The sequence below is a fragment of the Mercenaria mercenaria genome, chromosome 12, assembly GCF_021730395.1.
Source record: "Mercenaria mercenaria strain notata chromosome 12, MADL_Memer_1, whole genome shotgun sequence".
In the NCBI taxonomy this organism is placed as follows: domain Eukaryota; kingdom Metazoa; phylum Mollusca; class Bivalvia; order Venerida; family Veneridae; genus Mercenaria; species Mercenaria mercenaria.
Genome location: NC_069372.1, coordinates 75,605,333 through 75,630,810, shown reverse-complemented (window position 1 = coordinate 75,630,810; position 25,478 = coordinate 75,605,333). Strand labels below are relative to the sequence as shown.

Sequence of the window (25,478 nt, the reverse complement as noted above, 5' to 3'; positions counted from 1 at the left end):
ACTTAGCACTGACAATATTCTTCAAGAAAATGTAAGTTACAGACATTTAAAATGGGTCCTGATGTGTGCTGCGGTCATTGGATATAGGTCAATTTTATATAGAATAAAGAACAACAGTTATTTAGTGTGTTATAACCTCCAAATAGTATAATTTGAATTTAGTCGTATTCAACCTTAGAAGATTTACGTATTGGTAATTTTTACGAAAACATACATAGACGGCGCTTCGTGATTCATTTCCGGGTTCGTGTTGTAAATATTTGGAAATGTTATTTCTCTGAATTTACAGTTACCTTGATACTGTGCGCAAAGTAAACAAGCAGAATGTCATCAAGACATCTTCCAAGAGTGATAGGCGGTCAGCGGGGTAAATCAACCCTAGAAGTAGAGCGTGAACATTTTGAGAAAAATCAGGTAAAGTGGAACTGGAAAGATCTGTCTGTCAGACTGTCATAATTTCTATGATTTCATTTTATTTAACTGGCAAATTTTGTACGACGGTAGATACAGAAAGGAGACTGTTCAACTTACCTATAGTAATATGAAATTAGGTGCTACCTTAGTCAAAATAATTTGACAGATTGTTTATATTTATGACGGGCAATCTAATCGTCAAAACTTCGAATAATGGAAGATAAATCACAGTACACCTTCATGTAAAGTTATTGGTTTTATCACTTGCACATATTGGTGTGTAAACACGGTAAACATTAATTGTCCCCCACTCTCTAATGCTCCTAGCACTTGTGGGGCCTTCGGCTCCGCTCAGGCTTTCCGCGTATTATAAGCGAAATATTTCTATTTATGATCAATGAAAAATTTGGATATATGCATTGAAATTGTGGACTTTCTTTTTTATTTGAACCGCTAAGTTAACCAGATGCCTAACCTGAATTCTACTACATCTACATGTTTCTCCCTAGCAGTCATTTGCGATTATGATTTGGAGATGCAAGTCTGGAAAACAGTGTGTTAGTTTACAGCGGTTTTGTGCAAAGTGACAACAGTTAGTTTAAAAGATATAAAACAGTATGTATACAGTGTGCTAAAAGAAGGATAAAAACAAGGGGAGACTCAGTCTTTCCAGGAAATCCCACCATCCTGGGAAATATGAGTATTTCCCGCTTTAATGCCAACCCTGGGAGACTGAGCTCTAGTATGTGACTGCCGGCAGCCTGTCAGAGAAGCCTTTAAGGCTGGGGCTAGATTGAATATATATGTGAAGAGCATTCCAGTATCTGATGGTTCTGGGGAAGAAAGAATTTGAGTGATACTGGGTGTGTGACTGGGGTATGAAAAAATTTAGTGTCCGTGTTGGTATCAGGTGATTGTCATCAACAAAGACAAGTTTGTACTGGATTTTATATAAAAAGATAAGAGAGTTTTGAATTCTTTGGTGTTCTAGAAATTTCTGCTGGAGTTCTTAATCATTTTAGTTACACTATCAGTAAAGTCATAGTTGACTGTTGTTACAGACATATCTAGCAGCAGCTGTCTAGACACTCTCAACTTTACTGGTAAGGTGTTTCTGACAAGTGTAGCAGACAATGAAGCAATATTCAGTCCTAACTGGGGACTTACATAGGTGTTATAAGTTGCTTGTTTGACCTGTTTATTGTCTGTTCTTTGCCTTTGCTGTTATATTGTTTATATAATGTTGTATCCAATTACTGCACAGCTGCAGTTCATTAACTGGATGCCAAGGGATTTTTTAAACATACTAAGATATTTGACCACTATGGGCTGATACCCTTATGATTCAGTTCTTGCGCATCTGAACTCTGAACCTGAAAAACCACTTGAAGTTAAAAAGTAGGAAAAAAATATTCTCCAAGGCCATAAAAACATTTAGGGTCGGGCCAAAAATTTAGGGTAGGTCAGGATACCGGAAACAAACAAATTGTTTTTACACCTCATCTTTCAATTTAGACCATACCATTAACTGTTAAAATGGGTGCTTACCAAAAAGATACTGACTGAATGGCGAACAGTGCAGATCTTGATTACACTGCATGGATGTGCAGACTCAGTCGTGTTCAGCATGATAAGGCTTAATAAAACTGAACTCTTGTATCATATCCCATTAAAATTTTATGCTTATGGATTTTTAAAAAAATCGCAATTTCTATAAGTGATGTATAACTTCGCAGGCATAATATGTCACACACAAGTGAGCAGTTAAAAATTTTCTCATGATATTATGATAATGTATAATTGTTTGTCAATATGCTGTTTGCTCCATACAGTATTGAACATAATAAGCATACTTTAAAAACACAATAATCAGGTAAAATAATTTTAAAGTATTTTAAATATGTAAGTTCTATCTTGTTTTCAGCTTCCCCTTTGTCAATTTTACATCCAATTTTACCCTCTTCAATTTAAAAGGCACTTACACATCAGGGTTTTTTTATTTGGGTAAAGGGGAATAAAAAAAACCTGATGTAAAGTCAATTTTGGGGGATAACTGCATGATTTAAATGTAATTTTCTGAGGGGAAGGGGCCTGTTAATGGCCCTTATTATAGAAGGAAAACAAAACCTGCACATTTCATCCCCCAAAAATGAAACAGGGAAATATTGAAGTTCCCAGATAAGGGTGAATTTGAGTATGACTTTACAGCTGTAAGTAGGTAATGGAAACCAGCTTGTATTGATTGTTACCCATTATGTTCAATGAATCAGCTGTTACCTTCTTGTACGTTATTACAAAAAATGTATTACTTGGAATAATTCACTGATTAATTAATCAAAAAAAAAAAATGAACTCCCTGAACCATCTTTTAATATTAGATGTTAAATGTGCATTAATATCTTTGTTTTTGCACTTTTTTCTTAGTAAAGGTATAATCCCACTTTGGATATTATGATATTATAATAACACTTGAGAATTTTGTTCATGTTTAGCAGTAGGAAAGAACAGTTATTGTCCTTACACTTTGTAAGGGAAAATTTTATGCAAGTAGAAAATATGGCTATATTTGAACCCTGTACATGAACTACGTTACACAGCATCTTTTTGCTACAATTAGTCACATGGTATATTCAATGTACTGCTTGCCCAAATGTTACAGTTATCAATTAAATTTAGAATTCTACTTCCTTGTACCTTGTAAACATAGACTAAAATGCTATATTGTGAAACATTTGAAAACTGCCTTTCCTGTTGAACTTTTCCTGCACCAGTATCTTACCAGAATCTTAAGTTTGGTATATTATTTTGTTGGTACATGTATTTCCTTGTCAATCAACCACACATTGATGTTAAAATTAGTTTGGTACATGTATCATATTTGGTGTATGCTCATTGCTCTTACACAAAGAAAACATGCATTTTATTCACATGTTAAGTGATATAGTTTTTTATGCTGAAGTGATCTCTTTCAAAACCTAGAAGCTGTTGATTTTCCACGTTGTGGGTTTTAACTTGGTTTCTATATTGTACTGCTGTCTATGCATCAGTGTGCATCAACCTTCTCTTTCTTACCATGAAGTGACGAATGTGAGGGTACTTAAAAGTCTGCACATATATGTCCCCAAATGTCTTGTATGTTGAATCATCATTTGCTTTTAAATCTTCAGCGACTCAATACTCCTTGACTATATTAACTTGCTGTAAAACAGACAGATGGAAAGGATGAACTGAAATACTGTGAAATCACTAATATTCAGAGAGGGAGGGGGGGGGGGGGGCTCATTTTTGGGAATTTTGTGGTTGCATTAGTCCATGTAATTTCAGTTCCAGTGAATGAAAAATTTCACATTAATTTTATCCGCAACTTCTTATGCCCATGAAAAAGCTATTTTGGACAAATGCGTGTAATTTTGTAACCTAATTTCATTAGCCATTTTGGGTAAAATGCATGCAATTTTGTACCCTAATTTCATTACCGGTAGCCATTTTGGGAAAATGTATGTAATTTTATACCTTAATTTCATCAGCCATTTGGGGCAAATGCATGTAATTTTGTACCAATTAAATTATTAAATGATTTCAGGGTATGTATAATATATTATGTACCATTATCATTATGTATCCTTTATAGTAAATGTTATATTTTTTTTTTATTCAGACTGTTGCCATCAATAAAGCCATAAATACACAAGAGACACCAGTGAAGGAGAAACATCTTAGAAGTATCCTTTACCTTGTTACATTTATGCAACTTGCAAGTACATTTTACTTTAGTGTTCTGACCGCCCGCCTGCTTAGCTCAGATGGGAGAGCGTTGGTCTACGGATCGCGGGGTTGGGAGTTTGATCCCCTGGCGGGCCGTATGTTCTCCATGACGATTTGATAAAAGACATTGTGTCTGAAATCATTCGTCCTCCCACCTCTGATAATTCTTGTGGGGAAGTTGGCAGTTACTTACGGAGAACAGGTTTGTACTGGTACAGAATCCAGGAACACTGGTTAGGTTAACTGCCTGCTGTTACATGACTGAAATACTGTTGAAAATAAGCGTTAAACCCAAAAAACAAACAAACTTTAATGTTCTACATGTATGCAAGTAGTTAGTACATTTTACTTCAATGTTCATTGTAGTTTTCTCTGATGCCTGTTTCCTGGTTTCAAGTTTGTAAAAACTTCAAGTTTGGAGAGATCTGTCTTAGAACAAAACCATGCCATTGAATACTTAGTTTACTTTCAAGATGAAAGTCCCTTTGATCATCAGATGTGTGTAAAACAAAAATGTGGTACAGTCATTGGTGATTTATACATAGATAAAAGCTGACATATGTAATGAACTGAGTGTGTTTTACACATGTATGACTTGCATGTTAACTGTATGATCAGACTGATTAAATAAATAAACCAGATCCTCCCTTCTTAGCCTCGGGAAAGGGGAAACACATGGACATTATATAAAATAAATAGTCACTGTCAGAGCAGGGATGGTTATTGAGTCAGGTTGTGTATTTACCCACTATTAACTTATTTCTGTCATTTACCAAATCATAATTGTATTTGATTTCTGAACAAAACATAATAATCACCTCTCCCTCAAACCTGACCCTCTAACCTCAAAAACAGAAACAAAAAAGGAAAATATAAAAGCATAAAAATCAGATGAATGGAAACAAATGTGTCACTGTTGAAGTGGGGGAAATATTGTTTTGTATAATATATACAATTGGTTAAAGTATGTTGAAAATAGATACAGTACTACTGAAACACTTGAGATAATTGGCTGTCCAAGTACCAATTAAAGTATTGTTTGACTATAATTATAGTGTATGCTTTCTGAATGTCTACCATACATATCACTTAATGTTAAGGACATTAAATATAGATTTGAGCTGCATCATAGAACTAACAGTCTTTCAGATCAAGCTTTGATTGTACGTGGTTTAAAAACTTTTAATACAGTTTACTTATATACTGTATTATATAAACAGAAGGTTCACAAGATTGAGAATTTTTTAAATATTCTTTGTTCACCATCGGTTAAAAACAAAATTTAAACATTATATCAATACAGTGCACTTCCATGACCCTTAAAGAGATCTTTTCTTCTGTGACTTTTTAATGAATCTAATGCTCTGCCATGGTCCTTTTAGAGATCTAATGTGCTGCCTTGACCTTTTTAGCGATCTGATGTTCTGCCATGACCCTTTTAGAGATCTAATGCTCTGCCATGACCTCTTAAGAGATCTAATATTCTGCCATGAACCCTGAAGAGGTCTAATGTTCTACCATGGTCCTTTTAGAGATCTAGTGCTCTGCCATGGTTCTTTTAGAGATCTAATTTTCTGCTATGGCCCTTAAAGAGATCTGATGATCTTCTGTGATCCTTTAGAGATATAATGCTCTGCCATGACCAGTTAAAGGTTTAAAGCTTTAATGACCCCGTATCTGAGCAAGAGTAACAGGAAAAATTTTAATGCTGAAAACTGAGTTTGAAACACAAAATATTAGAAAATGATGATCCTTAGCAGATATTAAGATACAATTTTAGGGACATTCACTGACCATGGTGGAGGGTTATTTTGGCATGTGGCTACCAAACAGATGCAGTTACAGGCAAACCCAATACTGTGCTGGAAGTTCTGTCACGTGCTGCACAAACTGTTGAGAGAGGGACACGAGCACGTGTTTGTTGATTCACAGAAATACAGGACGTATCTTGAAGAACTAGGAAAACTATGGGTAAGTAGTTCCTTTCTGAACTTTATGATAATAAATATGAACAAAAACAGAATTAGCAATTTAAGTCATCTGTAAAACAAATATGCAAGATATCTGCAGTGTTAGGATTTCTGTGTGTTACCAGGTGGTATAGGTTGTTTCCAAGGTCAAGAAACAGTTAATAATAACAATTTTACAAGAAGTGATAGTATACTATATTTTGAAGTCTTAGAGTTCTGTAGTCATTAGAATGATACTCACTGTTACAGGGTCACCTTAGAGACGGGTATGGAAGGTTGATAGCAGCATATACCACTTTGCTGAACCAGAAACTGGTTTTTCACAAAAAAGTAAGAATTATTATCTATGAGTTTATGTCTGTTAATTTGAAGTTTTGGACACTGTTCTTAAAAGCTGTCCTTGTTCTTTGTTACTTAAGAAATAATATATCCCAAACAGTGATTTGTTTTTGAATAAAATCATTGGAGTTCAGATGCAAAGAAAATAATATGCATCTAAATTACAGTCATTGACTTTATTTAAGAGTAAATCACTGTTTAAGGTACATTAATTTGATTCTTACATGCTATCAAGGATTATAATTATGCATCTTTAATGATATCCACCAAATACTTGCCAGTTTTGTGTGCTTTTCTTTTCCACTACACTTCTGTGACATTTGAAGCTATAACTTTATAATTGATACACACAAACAGTGAATTGCTGCATAAAAACACACAATTTTCAGTCTTCTTTGTTTCAGGGCACACATTTGCTTTTTGGGACTGGGGCCAGGGTCCCTGCGAAGGGGGATTTTAAAAAAAAAAATCTATGGAGTGGGAATTTCAGTAATGCCAAATGCTAGAAGAAATGCAAACAAATACAAAAATTCTTTTCAACTTTACTGACCCAAATCTGAATTCTGTTGATTATAAACTCTGCTGTTACAGTAATAAATTCTGCCATTTATAAACAACATTATTTTTATGGAACCAGAAACAGAAACTGCGCTCGCGGTAAAATCTGTCCTGATCTGACCGCAGTTAGTATAAAGTGCCGTTTATGGTACAGGGTGCATACTGGTTGATGTCATCCCTCTGTCAGCTCTTTTCTTCCCTTCTTTTATTGAGGGGGAATTTTTTGAAATGGGGGGAAAAAACACTTATTTTGATGGGGGAATGGGGCCGATATTTGTCCCCAAATTTTGCCAAATGAGAGCCCTGTGTTTAATAGGAAAAAAAATAGGGTCATGCTAAAGTATTTTATATATTGTTGAAAGTACAATGAGGGTGTAATACATGTAACTTTTGATGAAAAATGTATTTAGAAATAGTAAATTTTGTTTAGTGAAATAACAAGACATTGATTTTCTTTGTGGCAGTTTTATGGCTATTACAATACGTCAGGGATCATCCTAGGTCAAAATTTTAGGGAGAAGTGACTTCTCCCTCCGCAGAATTTAGGGAGAAGTTGAGGAATTTAAGGAGAAGAAGCGGCATAGCATTCAGTTTCCTGCCTATATATATCCACTTTCTGTGGGTCTAGCTGTAACTTATAAACAGTAATTATTTAGGGAAATTGATTTTTGCATTATCGTTTTCATGAATTTCTAAATAAAGTATAAACTTAGCTATGAAAAAGTAGCCTTTAAATTTTTATCCGAAATTTACATGTCCGAAACTCATAATTTAACAGGTGCACGACCAAAACGCCATGAAATTTTTCATTCATATTTCGCTTCTCGTGCTTTTATAATGCCTGATTTTTGCATCAACTTGTTCAGATTTATACATTTAATTCATTTATTTATTTATTTTTTTGAAAATAACACCAAACTCGTAGGTAATGGCGATCTTTTTACAAATATTTTGTACGGCAGTTCTGACGTCTGCAAAATCATTTTTTATCCGCAGTACCCGAGCAATTCATTTACAGAAATTGACCGTAATCATGGTAAATGAAATAAATTTTGAAGTAATCTTTAATAAAATGAAAGAATAATGTACAATTGTAGCATATGATCATGCTCTTGTTAAGTTTATCGGCTTTTTACACGCCGATTGAAAATTTTCAAAATGGCGGCGGCTTACAATATTATTGATCAACACTGTGGGATATTAACGCTACGATTGGCTGAAGTTTGACAGGGGAGTAGGCGGGGTTGACTATGGATTTATTGATAATTTAATCTAGAATATGCATAAAGTTTTACAACTTTAAGTAAACAGATAATCACTCGCTGAAAAACTTGGCGATTCGGATTTCGCCCGGAGGCGATAATTAGGCGAAGTGGCCGACTTTAAAGCGAGGATATCGCTCAAATCGCCTTGTAGGATGATCCCTGTACGTTTTCTAACTATGAATATTGTGCAGTTATGCACTTTTGAGAAACTTCGGGAGTATTTTAGTATAATGAAAAAGAAAGTTTAGTTAACATTATAAAATTGTTCACAGTATCCACACATACCTGGGAACCTGTTGATGACCGATGAAGTGTTTGCAAGAATCTGTGGCTCTGATGTAAATGGCTAGTAAGTATTTAACACTTCTAATGAGATAATGGAAAATGTTCACACAATTATTATGGTGGTCAGTGTGACAAGGAAGCCAGAGCATTTCTCTGCTTCTTTTCATGTTACAGTTGTCTGTTAAAATACTTGCTTGCTTCTTTGTTAAAATTGTTACCAGTATCCTGGGTTCACCACATTCTGTTACAAAGCTCAAGCATTGGTATATTGGTAATAAGTGCAAGAAGTGGCCATTCATTATATTTAGGCTCTAAATTAGCATGTTTTGAAAAATATACACTCAAATCAGTGAAAATATGATGATTTTTTTTTGATTTTTCACAATTTTTGTAGCAAATTGCAATGAAATGTTCATTTTCTATCAAAATCTGACCAAAATAGCCTATTTATCCCATATCTGGACAAATCTCAATTTTTGCCATTGTTGATGTACTAGGCTGTACAGTAGTAAATAAATTTGCTATATGTTCTACATAAAACTGACAATCTTCTGAGAACTGTAACATATAGCCAGGCCCATTTTAACAAAGGATTACCAGCCTTATGTTCTTAAGTAACCTATAAACCACAAAAAATATCAAGAAAAGTAGGGGTCATGTATCTCCTGAGAGAGATTTTTTGTCCGACAGGTTGTCAATACGGAATATCTTCCAAACTGATTGTAGCAGGGAATTTAGAACTGTAAGACTCTGCTCTAAGTCTCTAAGTCACAACTCAAAGACTTGTAGTCTGTTCATGTTCATTACATTGCCGCATTAAAAATTTAAAGATTAATAAAAAAACTGTCTCGAGTCCAGGTTTTATTGTTTGTTTGTTTTGGGGTTAACGCCGTTTTTCAACAGTATTTCAGTCATGTAACGACGGGCAGTTAGCCTAACCAGTGTTCCTGGATTCTGAGCCAGTACAAACCTGTTCTCCACAAGTAACTGCCAACTTCCCCACATGAATTATCAGAGGTGGAGGATGAATGATTTCAGACACAAATGTCTTTTATCAAATCGTTCCGGAGAACATATGCCCCGCCCGGTGGTCGAACTTTATGTTTATATGTTTGGATTACTGTGAAATCAGTCATATTTGTGGTGGACTAATTTTCATGTTGCACCAGTCCATTAAAGCAACTTGCCCACAGTTCAGGTGAAATTTTTCAGTATGTTCATTTCCACCAAGTTTGGCATAGCATGTATATATGACACTGAAAAATGATAAAGGGGGTGAAAATAAAAGTTAGTTCACAATAATTTTGGTTATTTATAAGAATATCGTGCAAAAGTCTTATGATAATAAATTTGTTTCACTAGTCACTTTCAAAGTACTCACTTTTATGGATTTTTTAGAGAAATTATTTTTCACCTAAATTGTGTGGGTTTGTTCCTTTAAATAAGATTCCAACAAACAAATATTCTTTCTGTTTATATTACCACTATGAATTTAAGTCCCCATAAAGCATTCATTTTGGTTGTAATCACAAAATGTTACTCCAGAAAATGAGATCATGAACTGTTTTTAGCTCACCTGTCACAAAGTGACAAGGTGAGCTTTTGTGATCGCGCGGTGTCCGTCGTCCGTTGTCCGTCCGTGCGTGCGTCCGTGCGTGCGTCCGTCCGTAAACTTTTGCTTGTGACCACTCTAGAGGTCACATTTTTCATGGGATCTTTATGAAAGTTGGTCAGAATGTTCATCTTGATGATATCTAGGTCAAGTTTGAAACTGGGTCACATGCCATCAAAAACTAGGTCAGTAGGTCTAAAAATAGAAAAACCTTGTGACCTCTCTAGAGGCCATGTATTTCATAAGATCTTCATGAAAATTGGTCAGAATGTTCACCTTGATGATATCTAGTTCAAGTTCGAAACTGGGTCACGTGCCATCAAAAACTAGGTCAGTAGGTCTAAAAATAGAAAAACCTTGTGACCTCTCTAGAGGCCATATATTTCACAAGAACTTCATGGAAATTGGTCAGAATGTTCACCTTGATGATATCTAGGTCAAGTTCAAAAATGGGTAACGTGCCTTCAAAAACTAGGTCAGTAGGTCTAAAAATAGAAAAACCTTGTGACCTCTCTAGAGGCCATATATTTCACAAGATCTTCATGAAAATTGGTCACTGGGTCACATTTCGTCAAAAACTAGGTCAGTAGGTCAAAGAATAGAAAAACTTTGTGACCTCTCTAAAGGCCATATTTTTCATGGGATCTTTATGAAAGTTGGTCTGAATGTTCATCTTGATGATATCTAGGTCAGGTTTGAAACTGGGTCACGTGCGGTCAAAAACTAGGTCAGTAGGTCTAAAAATAGAAAAACCTTGTGACCTCTCTAGAGGCCATATATTTCATGAGATCTTCATGAAAATTGGTCAGAATGTTCACCTTGATGATATCTAGGTCAAATCCGAAAGTGGGTCATGTGCCTTCAAAAACTAGGTCATTAGGTCAAAGAATAGAAAAACCTTGTGACCTCTCTAGAGGCCATATTTTTCATGGGATCTGTATGAAAGTTGGTCTGAATGTTCATCTTGATGATATCTAGGTCAAGTTCGAAACTGGGTCACGTGCCATCAAAAACTAGGTCAGTAGGTCAAATAATAGAAAAACCTTGTGACTTCTTTAAAGGCCATATTTTTCATGGGATCTGTATGAAAATTGGTCTGAATGTTCATCTTGATGATATCTAGGTCAACTTCGAAACAGGGTCATGTGCGGTCAAAAACTAGGTAAGTAGGTCTATAAATAGAAAAACATTGTGATCTCTCTATAGGCCATACTTGTGAATGGATCTCCATAAAAATTGGTCAGAATGTTCACCTTGATGATATCTAGGTCAAATTTGAAACTGGGTCACGTGCCTTAAAAAACTAGGTCAGTAGGTCAAGGAATAAAAAAACCTTGTGACCTCTCTAGAGGCCATACTTTTCATGGGATCTGTATGAAAGTTGGTCTGAATGTTCATCTTGATGATATCTAGGTCAAGTTTGAAACTGGGTCAACTGCGGTCAAAAACTAGGTCAGTAGGTCTAAAATTATTAAAATCTTTTGACCTCTCTAGAGGCCATATTTTTCAATGGATCTTCATGAAAATTGATCTGAATGTTCACCTTGATGATATCTAGGTCAATTTTGAAACTGGGTCACATGCATCAAAAACTAGGCCAGTAGGTATAAAAATAGAAAAACCTTGTGACCTCTCTAGAGGCCATATTTTTCATGAGATCTTCATGAAAATTAGTGAGAATGTTCACCTTGATGATATCTAGGTAAAGTTCAAAACAGGGTCACGTACCTTCGAAAACTAGGTCAATAGGTCAGATAATAGAAAAACCTTGTGACCTCTCTAGAGACCATATTTTTCAATGGATCATCATGAAAATTGGTCAGAATTTTTATCTTGATAATATCTAGGTCAAGTTCAAAACTGGGTCACATGAGCTCAAAAACTAGGTCACTATGTCAAATAATAGAAAAAACGACGTCATACTCAAAACTGGGTCATGTGGGAAGAGGTGAGCGATTCAGGACCATCATGGTCCTCTTGTATATATTTCAGCTTTGAGATAAGTGTAGACATGCTGGACTATATGGATGAGGTACTCAGTCTTCAAAAACAAGGTATACTGTACATACAGACATTTTTGCGTGAGATACATTTCTCAATTTTATTATGTCTGGACTTATTCTCGTTAGCAGAATTTCAACTGCACACCATTTCTGTGATAAATGTAACAATTTTACATAAAAGAAAGCCCAAGTGAATGCAGTCTGGGAAAGTAGTGAAAATAAAACTCTTGCATATATTCCCCGATATACAGTAGTTACATTTTTTTGGCTAACAGGCTGGTGATAAATTGGTTAATTAAATCTACATAATTCACATAGACTTTTATTCCATTTGTTAGTAACAAAATGTTTGTCATTGAAATTTAAGACTTAATCCAAACCAATACAGTTGAGGACATTTTGCAACTTTCAAGGTTTAATGGTAGAGGCAGACCCCAAGTTCCCTCCATACATAACTTCAAGCACAAGAAGATAGCCTAGATAGAGCCACCTACCTTTCACAAGTCAGAGAGAAACCATGGCTACATTGTTATACATGAGTATGTCTAGCTGCAACACTGTTGGTAGTAATTAGCTTTGAACTGTTTTTCAGTGTTTGGTTCCCTGGACAGAGCGAGAGCAAACTCCATGACAAATTCCGGACAGTGTCGACTGGCACCTCTTATTCTCTGTATCCAGGACTCGTGCCAACTCTATGATTATATTGTCAAGATTTTATTTAAATTACATTCTAGTAAGTAAGATTTGATTTATAGTCAAGTGTTGAATATTTTTACAGTAAAGGTAACAATAAAAGTATGAATGTTGCTTTTAATAGCTAATATTACAAGATTGTTTATGCATCGTTGTGTGACTAGGGATGGAGCACACAGCTGTTGAAAATGTTAATCATTTTCAGAGTTATAATAAAACATTTTACTATCAAAAATAATTTACAGTAGTCCAAATAGAAAAAAAAAATCACAAAGAACTTGTGTTTATGTACTGTCTATTACTGATATATGCAGCCTATACAGGTAGGGTTTTTCTTATACTAACCACAGGTGAAGGTTCCTGTAGGACACCATAGAGAGGTTGAGATTTCAGTTAAGCCATTACCATGCTAAATTTCTACAATGAACTTGTCCATCTTTCAATTTGGACAGTACCATTGACTGTTAAAAGGGGTGCTTACCAAAAAGATACTGACAGAATGGCAAACAGTGCAGATCTTGATCAGACTGCATGGTGTGCAGGTTGATCATGATCTGCACTGGTCGCAAAGGCAGAATCAATTGTGTCCAGCATGATAAGGGTTAATGAAAGTTAACTAGTTCTTATAGGATTTTATTTCAGTCTAATACATTTCTTAAATGTCAGAATGTAGAAAATAACTATAAGAGACATTATTAGAAAGCACTTGAAAAACACATGCCTGACATTTAAGACCTTATGTATGGATGGAAAGTGTACAGTGTAGCAAGTGCTTATTACTGTGAATAGGAATATTCTAGCCTTGAATGTACTTATACTGGAATCTCAACTTCTCATTTGTAACAGAAGTAACATCCTCTGTTAATGCACACTGGGTTTCAGGATATTTTGGAACTTTATTTTTACTTCTGTATGTAAAGTATATGAAAAGCTGTCCTGCTTACCCTTGCGTAAGTGTCAAAATCTACTTCCAGAGCCTGGTTAAAAGTTTTGATGCAGTTCTTCTTATTTTTGTTATTACTGAATGGATTTGTTTCAAACTTTAAAAAGTTGTCCAACATCCTCAACATAAAAAATCTCAATAACTAAAGAACTGTGTTGCGTACAGTCACCAAACTTAAAAAATTGACTGCCTGTGGTCAGTTGATGAATTTTATTATTTTTGGACATCAGCAGTCAGGGACACAGTAAGCTAGAGGTTAAAAAGGTTTTTGCCAGATAACTAAAGAATGTTTTTACCAACAGTCATCTGACTTCATAGGATATTTGCTTGTGGTCTATAGATGACCCCTATTATTTTGGGGTAAGTACAGTGAAACACCGCTCGCTCGAGCATCGATGACTCGAGCACCCTGGCTCGCTCGAGCAATTCATGTGGTCCCGGCCGATTTCCTTCTATTTTCTATGTGATATTACCATGGCTGGGTCGAGCACCGATAACTCGATCGCTCGAGCATGACACCTGGTCCCTGTGTATTAATTTACTCTTTGTTGTTTCTGGCTAACTCGAGCAGAGGTGTCAAAATTTTTCACACCTTCGGCGGTCAGAATGTATCGGTTAATTAAACATTTTCACACACCGTGAGAATTGCGTAGTAGTCTATTCCCAGACTATCTTATTAATAAATGTTTGTTTGTCGATATATTTGATATTATGATGAGATTAATTATTGTTAAAAGCTTAAAGAAAAGTTTTATTGATCAAATATCGATCAATTACTGATAACTTAAATCATCTTTTCTGCGGATCGAAATCTTAGTAATTTAATCAGCGGTTGTTTGCATGCAAATGAAGGAAATAATATAGCCGTTTCATAAAATTGAGACGATAATTATGATATGCACTTGTTGATGAATAAAAATTTTAAAAAATATCTTAGTTGTTTCTTCGCATGTGCCATTTACAAATTACATATTGAAACGTCTATCAATAGATAACGTTTGTAATACGTTTGTTTTCGAAAATGTCACAAGTATGTTATTATTACGCATCACCGTTTACTCAGCAAACGGTCCCGATGACCGTAAAACAAACTTCAGTTTTCTTCATATGTTGGTCAATGTTTGGGTCACTCGAAACCATGGATAACTCGAGCATTTTGCTCATCCCCTTGCGACCTCGAGCGAGCGGTGTTTTACTGTAGGTCAAAGGTCAAAGTCACAGTAGCATTGAGTCTGGAAGTAATTTCAGCCAAAAAGTAAAGAATACTGGGCTACTGTTGTCAAACTTCATCGGATGATATTCTGTGGTCAGTAGATGTCCCCATTGTTTTGGGGGTTAGTATGTCAGAGGTCAAAGCCGCAGTGATATTGGGACTGAAAATAATTTCTGCTCAGTAACTTGAGAATCATTGGCCTACTGCCTTCAACCAAGGAGAGCTTTGGCTTACAGTCAACAATCCTCGTAGGATACTTGCCTGTGGTTAGCAGATGACCTCTATTTTGTTGGGGATCAGTGGGTCACAGGTCAAGGTCATACTGATCTCGAAACTGAACATGGGACAGGCCTTCAAGGGGGCATGCATGTTGGTCAGTAGATGTCCCCATTGTTTTTGGGGTTAGTATGTCAGAGGTCAAAGCCGCAGTGATATTGGGACTGAAAATAATTTCTGCTCAGTAACTTGAGAATCATTGGCCTACTGCCTTCAACCAAGGAGAGCTTTGGCTTACAGTCAACTTGCCTGTGGTTAGCAGATGACCTCTATTTTGTTGGGGATCAGTGGGTCACAGGTCAAGGTCATAGTGATCTCGAAACTGAACATGGGACAAGCCTTCAAGGGGGCATGCATGTTTACAAACAGCTCTTATTTGAATTTTTGTTGTCAGTTCTGAAACTTTGTACATGAAATGTATTGTTTCCTTTGATAAAGCAGTATTGTAGGGTATCATTGACTTCAGTGGTAGCTATAGATTCCAGAAATATTCCTTATTTCACTGTACAGCATCGAAGTAGTCAGGCACACTGCATACTGTCTTCTCTGACAGCTCCTGTTTGTTTATTTTTTTAAATGAAAAAACTTTCCTGGAGTAATACTGGCTGAATATAGGGATCTAGATGCTTTTTTTTTATTTAAAGACATGCAGGTGCTTTCTTCGGTTTTTGATTATAGTATTCAGCTATTTATAGGCATGTATCTCTTGCATGTTGCAATAAGTTCGGCTTAATACGGTATGCATGTACATGGGTTTACTGTTTTACTTAAAGTGTATTTCAACTTATGTTACTTACGTTACTAAATCAGTTAAAAGAAGCAGACAGAGGTTGTTTTGTTGGTATTGATCTCGATATGGTAGTCTATAAAACTGTTGGGTTATGAAAACATGTGACAAATCTTTATGTTAAAGATATCGTCATTAAACTTGAATCTTCTTCCTTGTCTGTGGTAAAGATGAGTAACATACAAAAAGAAAAGTGGGATATGACATTAAATCATACATTTCATGTGATATTAGTACATGGTCCGCTTAGGCCAGGTTGGTCAAATTATGAAAACTGCACACCACACCTCCAAAGTAAAAATTAATGTATCAGTTTTAACTAAGTATTTGAAAAAAAAAATGTGAAAAGCATATAGACTCTATATACTTCTTTTATGCCCCCGAAGGGAGGCATATAGTTTTTGAACCGTCTGTCTGTCGGTCTGTCCGCATTTTTCGTGTTCGGTCCATATCTTTGTCATCGATGGATGGATTTTCAAATAACTTGGCATGAATATGTACCACAGTAAGACGACATGTCGCGCGCAATACCCAGGTCCGTAGCTCAAAGGTCAAGGTCACACTTAGACATTAAATGATAGTGCATTGATAGGCGTGTCCGGTCCATATCTTTGTCATCGATGGATGGATTTTCAAATAACTTGGCATGAATGTGTACCACAGTAAGACGACGTGTCGGGCGCAAGACCCAGGTCCGTAGCTCAAAGGTCAAGGTCACACTTAGACATTAAAGGATAGTGCATTGATGGGCGTGTCCGGTCCATATCTTTGTCGTCGATGGATGGATTTTCAAATAACTTGGCATGAATGTGTACCACAGTAAGACGACGTGTCACGCGCAAGACCCAGGTCCGTAGCTCAAAGGTCAAGGTCACACTTAGACGTTAAAGGTCATTTTTCATGATAGTGCATTGATGGGCGTGTCCGGTCCATATTTTTGTCATTCATGCATGGATTTTAAAATAACTACGCATGAATGTGTGACACAGTAAGACGACGTGTCGCGCGCAAGACCCAGCTCTGTAGGTCAAAGGTCCTAAACTCTAACATGGGCCATAACTATTCATTTAAAGTGCCATCGGGGGCATGTGTCATCCTATGGAGACAGCTCTTGTTCAATAATACTAAGGATTTTCTTTCACAGTTCCAGTTGTTCCTATAAAGAGGATCATTATTTGATAAAAGCATTATTTTACATGATTAGATGAAAATTATCTGTTCTTTTACTGGCTGGCTTTCAAATACTCAAAGTTTTTCAGCCTATCAAAAAAAAAAAAGAAGAAAATTTATGTTTACTAAAAACATAAGTATCATGCACATAGGAAACGTTCTATTCCATTGTTACCACTTTGATAATGTCTGTCACCAGTCGGTAGTCATAGCTCTGACTTGAGAATGGCTACACAACACAGGTTCACCAGCACATAGTTGAATTGTTATATGTTGTTCTGTATCTCAGTCTCAAATGTTTATTATTGAACTATCTTGCATTTCTGTTCTTTAATATTGATTTCTGACATTTGTATCTGTAAAACAGATTAGAAAATGACTGTAAAAGGTATGGAAGTTTTCAAGACTTGTCTCAATTTCAGATGATTTGTTTGCCTTTTATTACATTTGAAAGTTTTGTATTTAGATTTTGACATGTAGATTTATAGAATTGGTAGTTTTAACTTTTTTTTGTAGGCATGTTGTGTTTTGAATTATCCATCAGTTGGAGAGTTAAAGGTTTTTTTAATTGTGATAATATAATAGAAAATGGCATGTCTGAAGTCATTTGATTCATGTGGGAATCTTGTTGCAGAGAACTAAAGGAGCTATGAGCAGTTAAAAAGCTGCATTAAACCTAAAAGTAATGCATGTTTTGTAGTGTTTCAGTGGTAGGCATGATACATGTAATTTATGTGTATTATTGAAAAAGAAATTGAGAATGTTTGTTTTGTATTACAGGTCTCCCACCTGATACTCTGTCTGGCCACAGAGATAGGTTCCTATCACAATATAAAAAGTAAGTGGGTTATAGTCCCCTATACTATTGTAAAGATTTAGTCACATTATATTGAACATGTCTATGCAGTTATTAAAGATAAAGTTACATTTTATATACCAGAAACTTATAGAGATTTTGAACTACCATAACATCAAAACGAGTTTTGCATTACCTGAGCACATTCCTGCTACCCATGATTTACAACAGGGTCAACTGAGGCAGTCATAATACATTTGCAAAGGACACACCGCAATGGGAGTGGCCAGAATTTGAACCTCGAACCTTCAGTTCTAACCAACATGATTGCACTGAATTACATCACCACCTATAATTGGTTGATCCGATGAAGTTTTGCCCAAAGAATGTTCACTGCCATTTTGACCTTTTCACTGAAGTTTGACCTGTAGGTATCATATCCCGATGAAAACAAATTCTGTATATGAATGTAGAATATGTGGAACTGAAAATTTTTGCCTTTTTATTTCAGATTAAAGGAATTCTATTTCCAAAGCAGTAATCTTCAGTATTTTAAAAATCTAGTCACAGTACCTTTATTGCCAGATGTAAGTAATCTGCTTTGTGAAATCTTGTAAGAGTACCTTTTTTTACCAATTTCATGATTATCTTAGCAGAATGTGGTCACCTTGCCTTTATTTCAAGATATACTAAATTGATTGATCTTTTCTGTAAAATCTAGTTTTGGTATCATAGATTTTAAAGTACAGTTGTCTTGCTTTATTTAAGAAATAATAAATAATATATCTCATTTTGTGATTTGTCTTTGAATAAAATCATTGTTTCGAGTTCAGATGCAAAGGAATTATATCACAAGGACGTGATATAATAATACGCATCTGAACGACAATGATTTTGTTCAAGAACAAATCACTTAATGAGATATATAATTTCAATTCAGACACATTACCAAGGATTTTTAAGAACAGCCTTGATGACTTCTATCAAATATTTGCCTGTCTTTTGTTGGTTTCTTTCCCAGCGTGCAGCTATGCCATTAAACACTGACATAATAATTCTGACATTAGAAAAATGAATTGTTGTGTAATAACAAACAATTTACAACCTTCTTTGTTTAATAGGAAAATGGACCGGGTTGTGTTAGAATACATGATAAAGTTATCTCAGCATATTGAAGATACTGATAATTCAAAATCTTTGATAACATGCCAACATTTTAAATGGTACACAGTATTTGCATTCTTTAGTGATATATTATAGATTGGTGTGGTTATATGATATTGCTTCAGGTAGGAGGTTCGAACCTGCACAAGTCCCAGCTGTTCTGAGTTTGAAGCTTTAAAGTCAGAATACTGCAGGTTCTAGCAGCCTCTGCAGTTTAGAATAAGTAATTGATTGAAACTAACAGTCTTTTTATCTTTTGTTTCACACAGGAGCCTCCTAATTTCCTCATTCAGTCAGAATTTAACAAACATGTGAAGCCAGTAGCTGTAGTGCCCAATGAACCGGAACCAGAACCAGAACGTGATTCCATCACTCCGGAACCAGAAGTAGTTGCAGACCTTATTGATACTTCAGTAAGCTTTTTACAGTTTAGTTGCTTTCTTATCTATTCTGTTAGAGACTGAAATCAATATGAAAAGTTTACTTTCAGTTTGCATTTGACATAACATTAAAAGTACCATCAAGTCAGAAATAATGGTTGGGGATTAATTATATCCTCAAATACAAATTATATGGGGGCTACGTTGCAGTTACACATGTGCATTAGAACTGTCAAGCAGTTTGTCTGTTGATCTGTTGTGTCCACTCGATGTCATCTTAACTACTGGGAATATTTTCTTAAAACTATCACAATTTGTTAACCTCATCAAGGCAACTGGGTGTGCAGAGTGCAAAACCAGGATGCACTTGATCCAGGGTTAAATAGCTTAACTATTACTCCACACTATATGGTCTGAGTCGCTTTGAAGATTCTTATAAAACTAGCATCACTTCTTTATGTCATCAAGATGGGATATAGAGCCCATGACCTGCCATGACCTGTGGCACTTAGTCAAAGTTCACCTCAATGATCAATTATGTTAAATTTGTGTCCACTCCATATCTTGATAACCATTGCAAGGATTTTCATAAGTCTAGCATCGATTGTGTCAAGAAGACTACATGCAAGTGCACAACCCAGGTCTTTAGGTTTAAGGTCAAGATCACACTTGACTGTCAGATGTCATGATCACAACATTATACTTTTCCTGTACCAAAACAGCATCTGGGAGTATATTTTGCCTTAAATGATAGCTTTAGTTCAAACAAAAAGTAATAGAGTAACGTTTTACTGTTTTGTTCTTTTTTTTTATAAAGGAGGACAAATTTGATGCTGCATTTGGAAATCAGAATGAAAATTTTAACTTTAATGGAGGACCACCAGAAATTGATGAAAGGTTAGTTAATAAACCACTGTAGTTGTCTTTACAAAATTTCATTCTTTAAGAAATAATTTAGCAAAAGAGTGTTTTAACACTATTTATGCATGATGGGCGGTTATATGTTGGGCGTAAGAATTTCATGAGGGCGCAGCCCGAGTGAAATTATTTGTACGACATACTACTACCCGAGTGTATAAATAGTGTTAAAACACGGCTTTGCTAGTAATTATTTCGATTCTAATATGCCCTTAATCTAGAACAGTATATAAAATATAGAAGCCCTCTTTCTTGGTCGCAACAAAAACTTTGACGTCACCGCACGTTAAGGTGACGTCATTCTATCGTGAGAGTGTTTTAACAGAGACAAGCATATTAGAATAATTCTTATAAAATAGTGGAGTCGTTCTTGCATGCTTGATAGATAGTAATTAATACCACAGTTTATATTTTGCTCAGTATGATATTATTTTAGTCATTTTTATGCAATATTTTGTTGTATTATACAGATATATGTATGTAGAAAGTAATGTAGAAAGATGTTTGATTTGAGGCTATTTTAGTTATATAATAATAGAATACTTAGTGACCTCAATGTACTGTAGTGTATATACCTACCATCCCCTGTGTATTCCAGTCAGATATGTATATGTTCATCATTGTATGTTTCAAAGCACACTGGTCCCAGTTGTATATTGGTAGATTGTTCTACTAAGAGTGCAGGTTTTATGCAGAGTGTTCACTAAGTAATGTAGCTTGCATATTATCTTAAATACACTGGGATCCCATTATAATGCTGTCGTTTGGGTCCAAGGTTTGAGACCCGCGGATCTAGCGGGGTTAAATTTATAATGCGGGTTGGCCGTATCAGCGGTATAGGCAATACCCCACCCACCAGTAATGTATTAGACATATTTTTGAATGCTGTTTTATGTTACATAAGAAATTCTAATCATATAAACGGGACATTTATTTACCTTAAATGCTACTGAAAAATACATTAAAAGAATTGTAACGCTATGTCAGCTTCTCATTTCGTCGTGATTCTAAAAGAAAGTTGGAATTGTGTATCCCGGAAGTAAACATAACGCTGTGTGAGAAGCGCACGGTCATGAAAATTTCATGTGCAACACTATTGCAATGGGGGTTTATGTAACTAAAAGAGAGATAACGCGGACAGTCTTAAAAAAAATAATTTGGAATTCATGTAGGGAATGGATAAAAAAGATTGTTAAATCACCGTCGTTACGTTAATTCCGATGTACTGAATGTGATGATTACGGAAATGGCAGCCAAGAGCATACTGCATTATAACGAATACCGCGGTATATCGAGTGGCATTATAACGGGTTTCGAGTGTATTATGAATATTTATAAATTCAATTAATGTTTTATACATCAGAAGAGAGGGGGGTTTTTTCATCTACACAATTGTGTTGTACATGATTAGATTGCCAAATTATATCTTAAAGAAAGGGCACTGAACAATCTCTTTTCAGCAGCTTTTTATCACTGCATTAAGCATTTATATCCATTAAATCACAGTTTTGTTTTGTACAATATATTGTTTTATAGCTGAATATTTACTGGTATGTGAATTAAACCATTTCAAAATGATGCTAGTTAAAGTGACTGTTCAAGCCTTTAATTTGAATTTTTTCTATCAAAATGAATAAAATATGGGTGTTGTGAAAATAGATAGTTGTACAAACTTAATGACTTTTGAATTTGCAAGATTTCAAACAAAAGTACCAAAGAATTTGTGCGTAAGTGAGTAAACCATTGTAATGCTTTTGAAATAGTGGAGAAAATCAACGCTCTTCTTGCTTTTTTACCAACGTCTAACTCTTATTTTCACTTTCTTTGTTATCATACATTCTGTGCCAGACTTTGTGGAAATGAACATGTCTGTGGGAGAGTAGCACTGAAATATTTTAAAAAATTTAATTGACTAAGTTGTGATTTCTAATTATGTCTCCCATCACACAGTGGTGTGGGAGACATATTGATTTCCTCCTGTCTGTGTGTGTCTGGCACAAATCTTTTCCACACTCTTAAATTGAAGATTTCTCATCCGATCTTCACCAAACTTTAACAAAATGTGTTTGACCATAAGTCCTCAGCCAGGTTTGATAACTAGCCAAATCGGCCCAGGCACTTTGGAATTATAGCCCATGAGTTACTGAAAATCGGCCTTTTTAGCTTACCTGAGCACAAAGTGCTCAAAAGTGAGCTTTTGTGATCGCCCTGTGTCCGTCGTCTGTCAGTCGTCCGTCCGTTGTCTGTCGGTCGTCCGTCGTCAGCAATTTAACGGTTAACACTCTAGAGGTCACAATTTTGGCCCAATCTTAATGAAACTTTGTCAGAATGTTACTCTCAATAAAATCTTGGACGAGTTTGATATTGGGTCTTCTGGGGTCAAAACTAGGTCACCAGGTCAAATCAAAGGAAAAGCTTGTTAACACTTTAGAGGTCACAATTTTGGCCCAATCTTAGTGAAACTAGGTCAGAATGTTACTCTCAATAAAATCTTGGACGAGTTCGATATTGGGTCATCTGGGTTCAAAAACTAGGTCACCAGGTCAAATCAAAGGAAAGACTTGTTAACACTCTAGAGGTCACAATTTTTGCCCAATCTTAATGAAACTTAGTCAGAATGATACCCTCAATAAAATCTTGGACGAGTTCGATATTGGGTCATCTGGGGTCAAAAACTAGGTCACCAGGTCAAATCAAAGGAAAAGCTTGTTAACACTGGAGAGGCCACATTTATGACCATATCTTAATGAAACTTGGTCAGAATGTTGATCTTGATGATCTATAGGTCAAGTTCAAATCTGGGTCAGGTGGGGTCAAAATCTAGGTCAAATCAAAGGAAAAGCTTGTTAACACTCTAGAGGTCACATTTATGACTGTATCTTCATGACACTTAGAATGTTAATCTTGATGATCTTTAGGTCAATAGGTCAGGTGAGCGATACAGGGCCTTCATGGCCCTCTTGTCCGTGCTGTAAGTCATACATTTCTCATCCGATCTTTACCAAACTTGAACCAGAATGTTTTTGACCATAACTCCTCGGCCAAGTTCTTTAACTAGCCAAATCGCCACAGGCACTGGAATTATGACCCTTGAATTACTCAAAATCAGCCTTTTTACTATTCAAAGGTATATTTGTAGTGAGTAAACAGTATATGAAGACTGACTTACTATTTAGATGATTAGGCAGTCGTGGGAGACGTGAGGTTTTCTCAAAAGCAGCTCTAGTTTTCTAAAGTGATTTCTTCATGAATTATTTAAGCTATCAAAACTTCTTAAAACAATAAATTTTCACTGTTTACCATAATTATATACATTTTTTTAGCTCATCTGATTTTTTGAAAAAAAAAAAAGAAAAAAAGATGAGTTATTGTCATTACTTGATCCACGTCGGCGTCTGTGTCGGCATTGCCTGGTTATGTTTTATGTTTAGGCCAGCTTTTCTTTGAAACTATCAAAGCTATTGCTTTAAAACTTGCAGCACTTGTTCACCATAAACAGCTGACTGTGTCAACAAGAAACATAACTCCATCCTGCTTTTTGCAAGAATTATGGCCCCTTTTGGACTTAGAAAATATCAGATTTCTTGGTTAAGTTTTGTGTTTATCTCAACTTCTCTCCTTAACAGTCAAAGCTATTGCTTTAAAACTTGGAGCAGTTATTTGCCATTAAAAGCTGACTGTGCACAGCAAGTACTGTAACTCTACATTGCTTTTTGCAAGAATTATGGCCCCTTTTGGACTTAGAAAATCAGATTTCTTGGTTAAGTTTTGTATTTAGGTCAGGTTTTCTCCTAAACTATCAAAGGTATTGCTTTAAAACTTGCAACACTTGTTCGTCATCAAAAACTGATTCTGTACAGGAAGAAACAAAACTCCATCCTGCTTTTTGCAAGAATTATGGCCCCATTTGGACTTAGAAAATATCATAAAAGGACAGTATTTCTATTATACAGAGAAAAAAAATCAGATGAGCATCTGCACCCGCAAGGCGGTGCTCTTGTTTATTTATATATCAACAATGCTACATTTATCGCTCTATTTCTTTCCATAACTTTGTATTTTACATGCCAGAATAACCTTTTGAAAAAAATGAAATTAAAAATCATTCATTGTTTATTACATATTTATAACATTTACTAATTTTTCATCTTGATAGAATCATATGTTATAACAAAATAAAAAAAAACTGCATGGTATATGTAGAATTAATCACTAAATGCATCCTAGAATTTTTATTAAAATATCTTTAAATATAAAAATCTGTTTCTTAAAAAATGCTGTAATTACTTTTTCTTATTTGACAGATATTCAGGTAACTTGGCACAAACATTACACATAGTAAGATGAGGTCAAATATTTCAAATAATTTCTCTTGTCCGGCCTATATCTTCATCATGCATGGTGAGATTTGACATGTCTTCCATAGCAAGACACAGGACACATACTTTAGTGTATTTACGTTATATTGGGGGTGGGGATCCTTGTTCCACAGAGCACATTTCTAGTTATCTATAGTTTGCAAAAAACTTCTTCCATTCCACTGGTGTTGGTGTAATACTGCCTGTTTTAACTTGCAGAGATTTACTAATAGAGAGATTAACTAAAGAAATCCAGCAACTGAGAGCAGAGTTAGAGCGGGTAAAATCAGAGGTATTGTATTTTCTTTCCCTGCATCTTTCTTCTGTAAATCTTTTCTATGTTTCTTCTCTTAAGTTTTCTACATTTTCAATTTTGATAATTTCTGCTTATTGATTAAAGTCATGTTTAAGGGTTACTGGTACGAAAGTTTCTAAAGTAACTAGATTGACCTGTCCTTGTTTAAGTCAGATTTGTGTGTGATCTGATCTTGACCTACTGTAAAATCATTTAATTTTGTGGGCATGAAATTTCGTGGTTTTGGTCAAAACGGCAATTTCATGGGGATATG

At 35.3% G+C, this 25,478-nt stretch overlaps 1 protein-coding gene across 4 annotated transcripts in view; it reads left to right on the top strand.

The window, feature by feature from the left end:
• Nucleotides 1–226: 226 nt before the first annotated feature.
• Nucleotides 227–25,478, top strand: part of LOC123534138 (huntingtin-interacting protein 1-like) — an 85,343-nt gene continuing 60,091 nt past the window's right edge. For all 4 annotated transcript variants that reach the window (XR_008366568.1, XM_053520351.1, XM_053520350.1 and 1 more), the window contains exons 1-12: nucleotides 227–414; nucleotides 4,073–4,136; nucleotides 5,948–6,150; nucleotides 6,399–6,479; nucleotides 8,584–8,660; nucleotides 12,201–12,262; nucleotides 12,804–12,944; nucleotides 18,074–18,131; nucleotides 18,601–18,676; nucleotides 19,523–19,666; nucleotides 20,451–20,530; nucleotides 25,129–25,201. Coding sequence is in view for 3 of the 4 variants with exons in the window: in XM_053520351.1 (XP_053376326.1) it covers nucleotides 325–414; nucleotides 4,073–4,136; nucleotides 5,948–6,150; nucleotides 6,399–6,479; nucleotides 8,584–8,660; nucleotides 12,201–12,262; nucleotides 12,804–12,944; nucleotides 18,074–18,131; nucleotides 18,601–18,676; nucleotides 19,523–19,666; nucleotides 20,451–20,530; nucleotides 25,129–25,201 (1,149 nt within the window). In the remaining variant the exon portion in view is untranslated. The remainder of the gene's footprint in view (nucleotides 415–4,072; nucleotides 4,137–5,947; nucleotides 6,151–6,398; nucleotides 6,480–8,583; nucleotides 8,661–12,200; nucleotides 12,263–12,803; nucleotides 12,945–18,073; nucleotides 18,132–18,600; nucleotides 18,677–19,522; nucleotides 19,667–20,450; nucleotides 20,531–25,128; nucleotides 25,202–25,478) is intronic.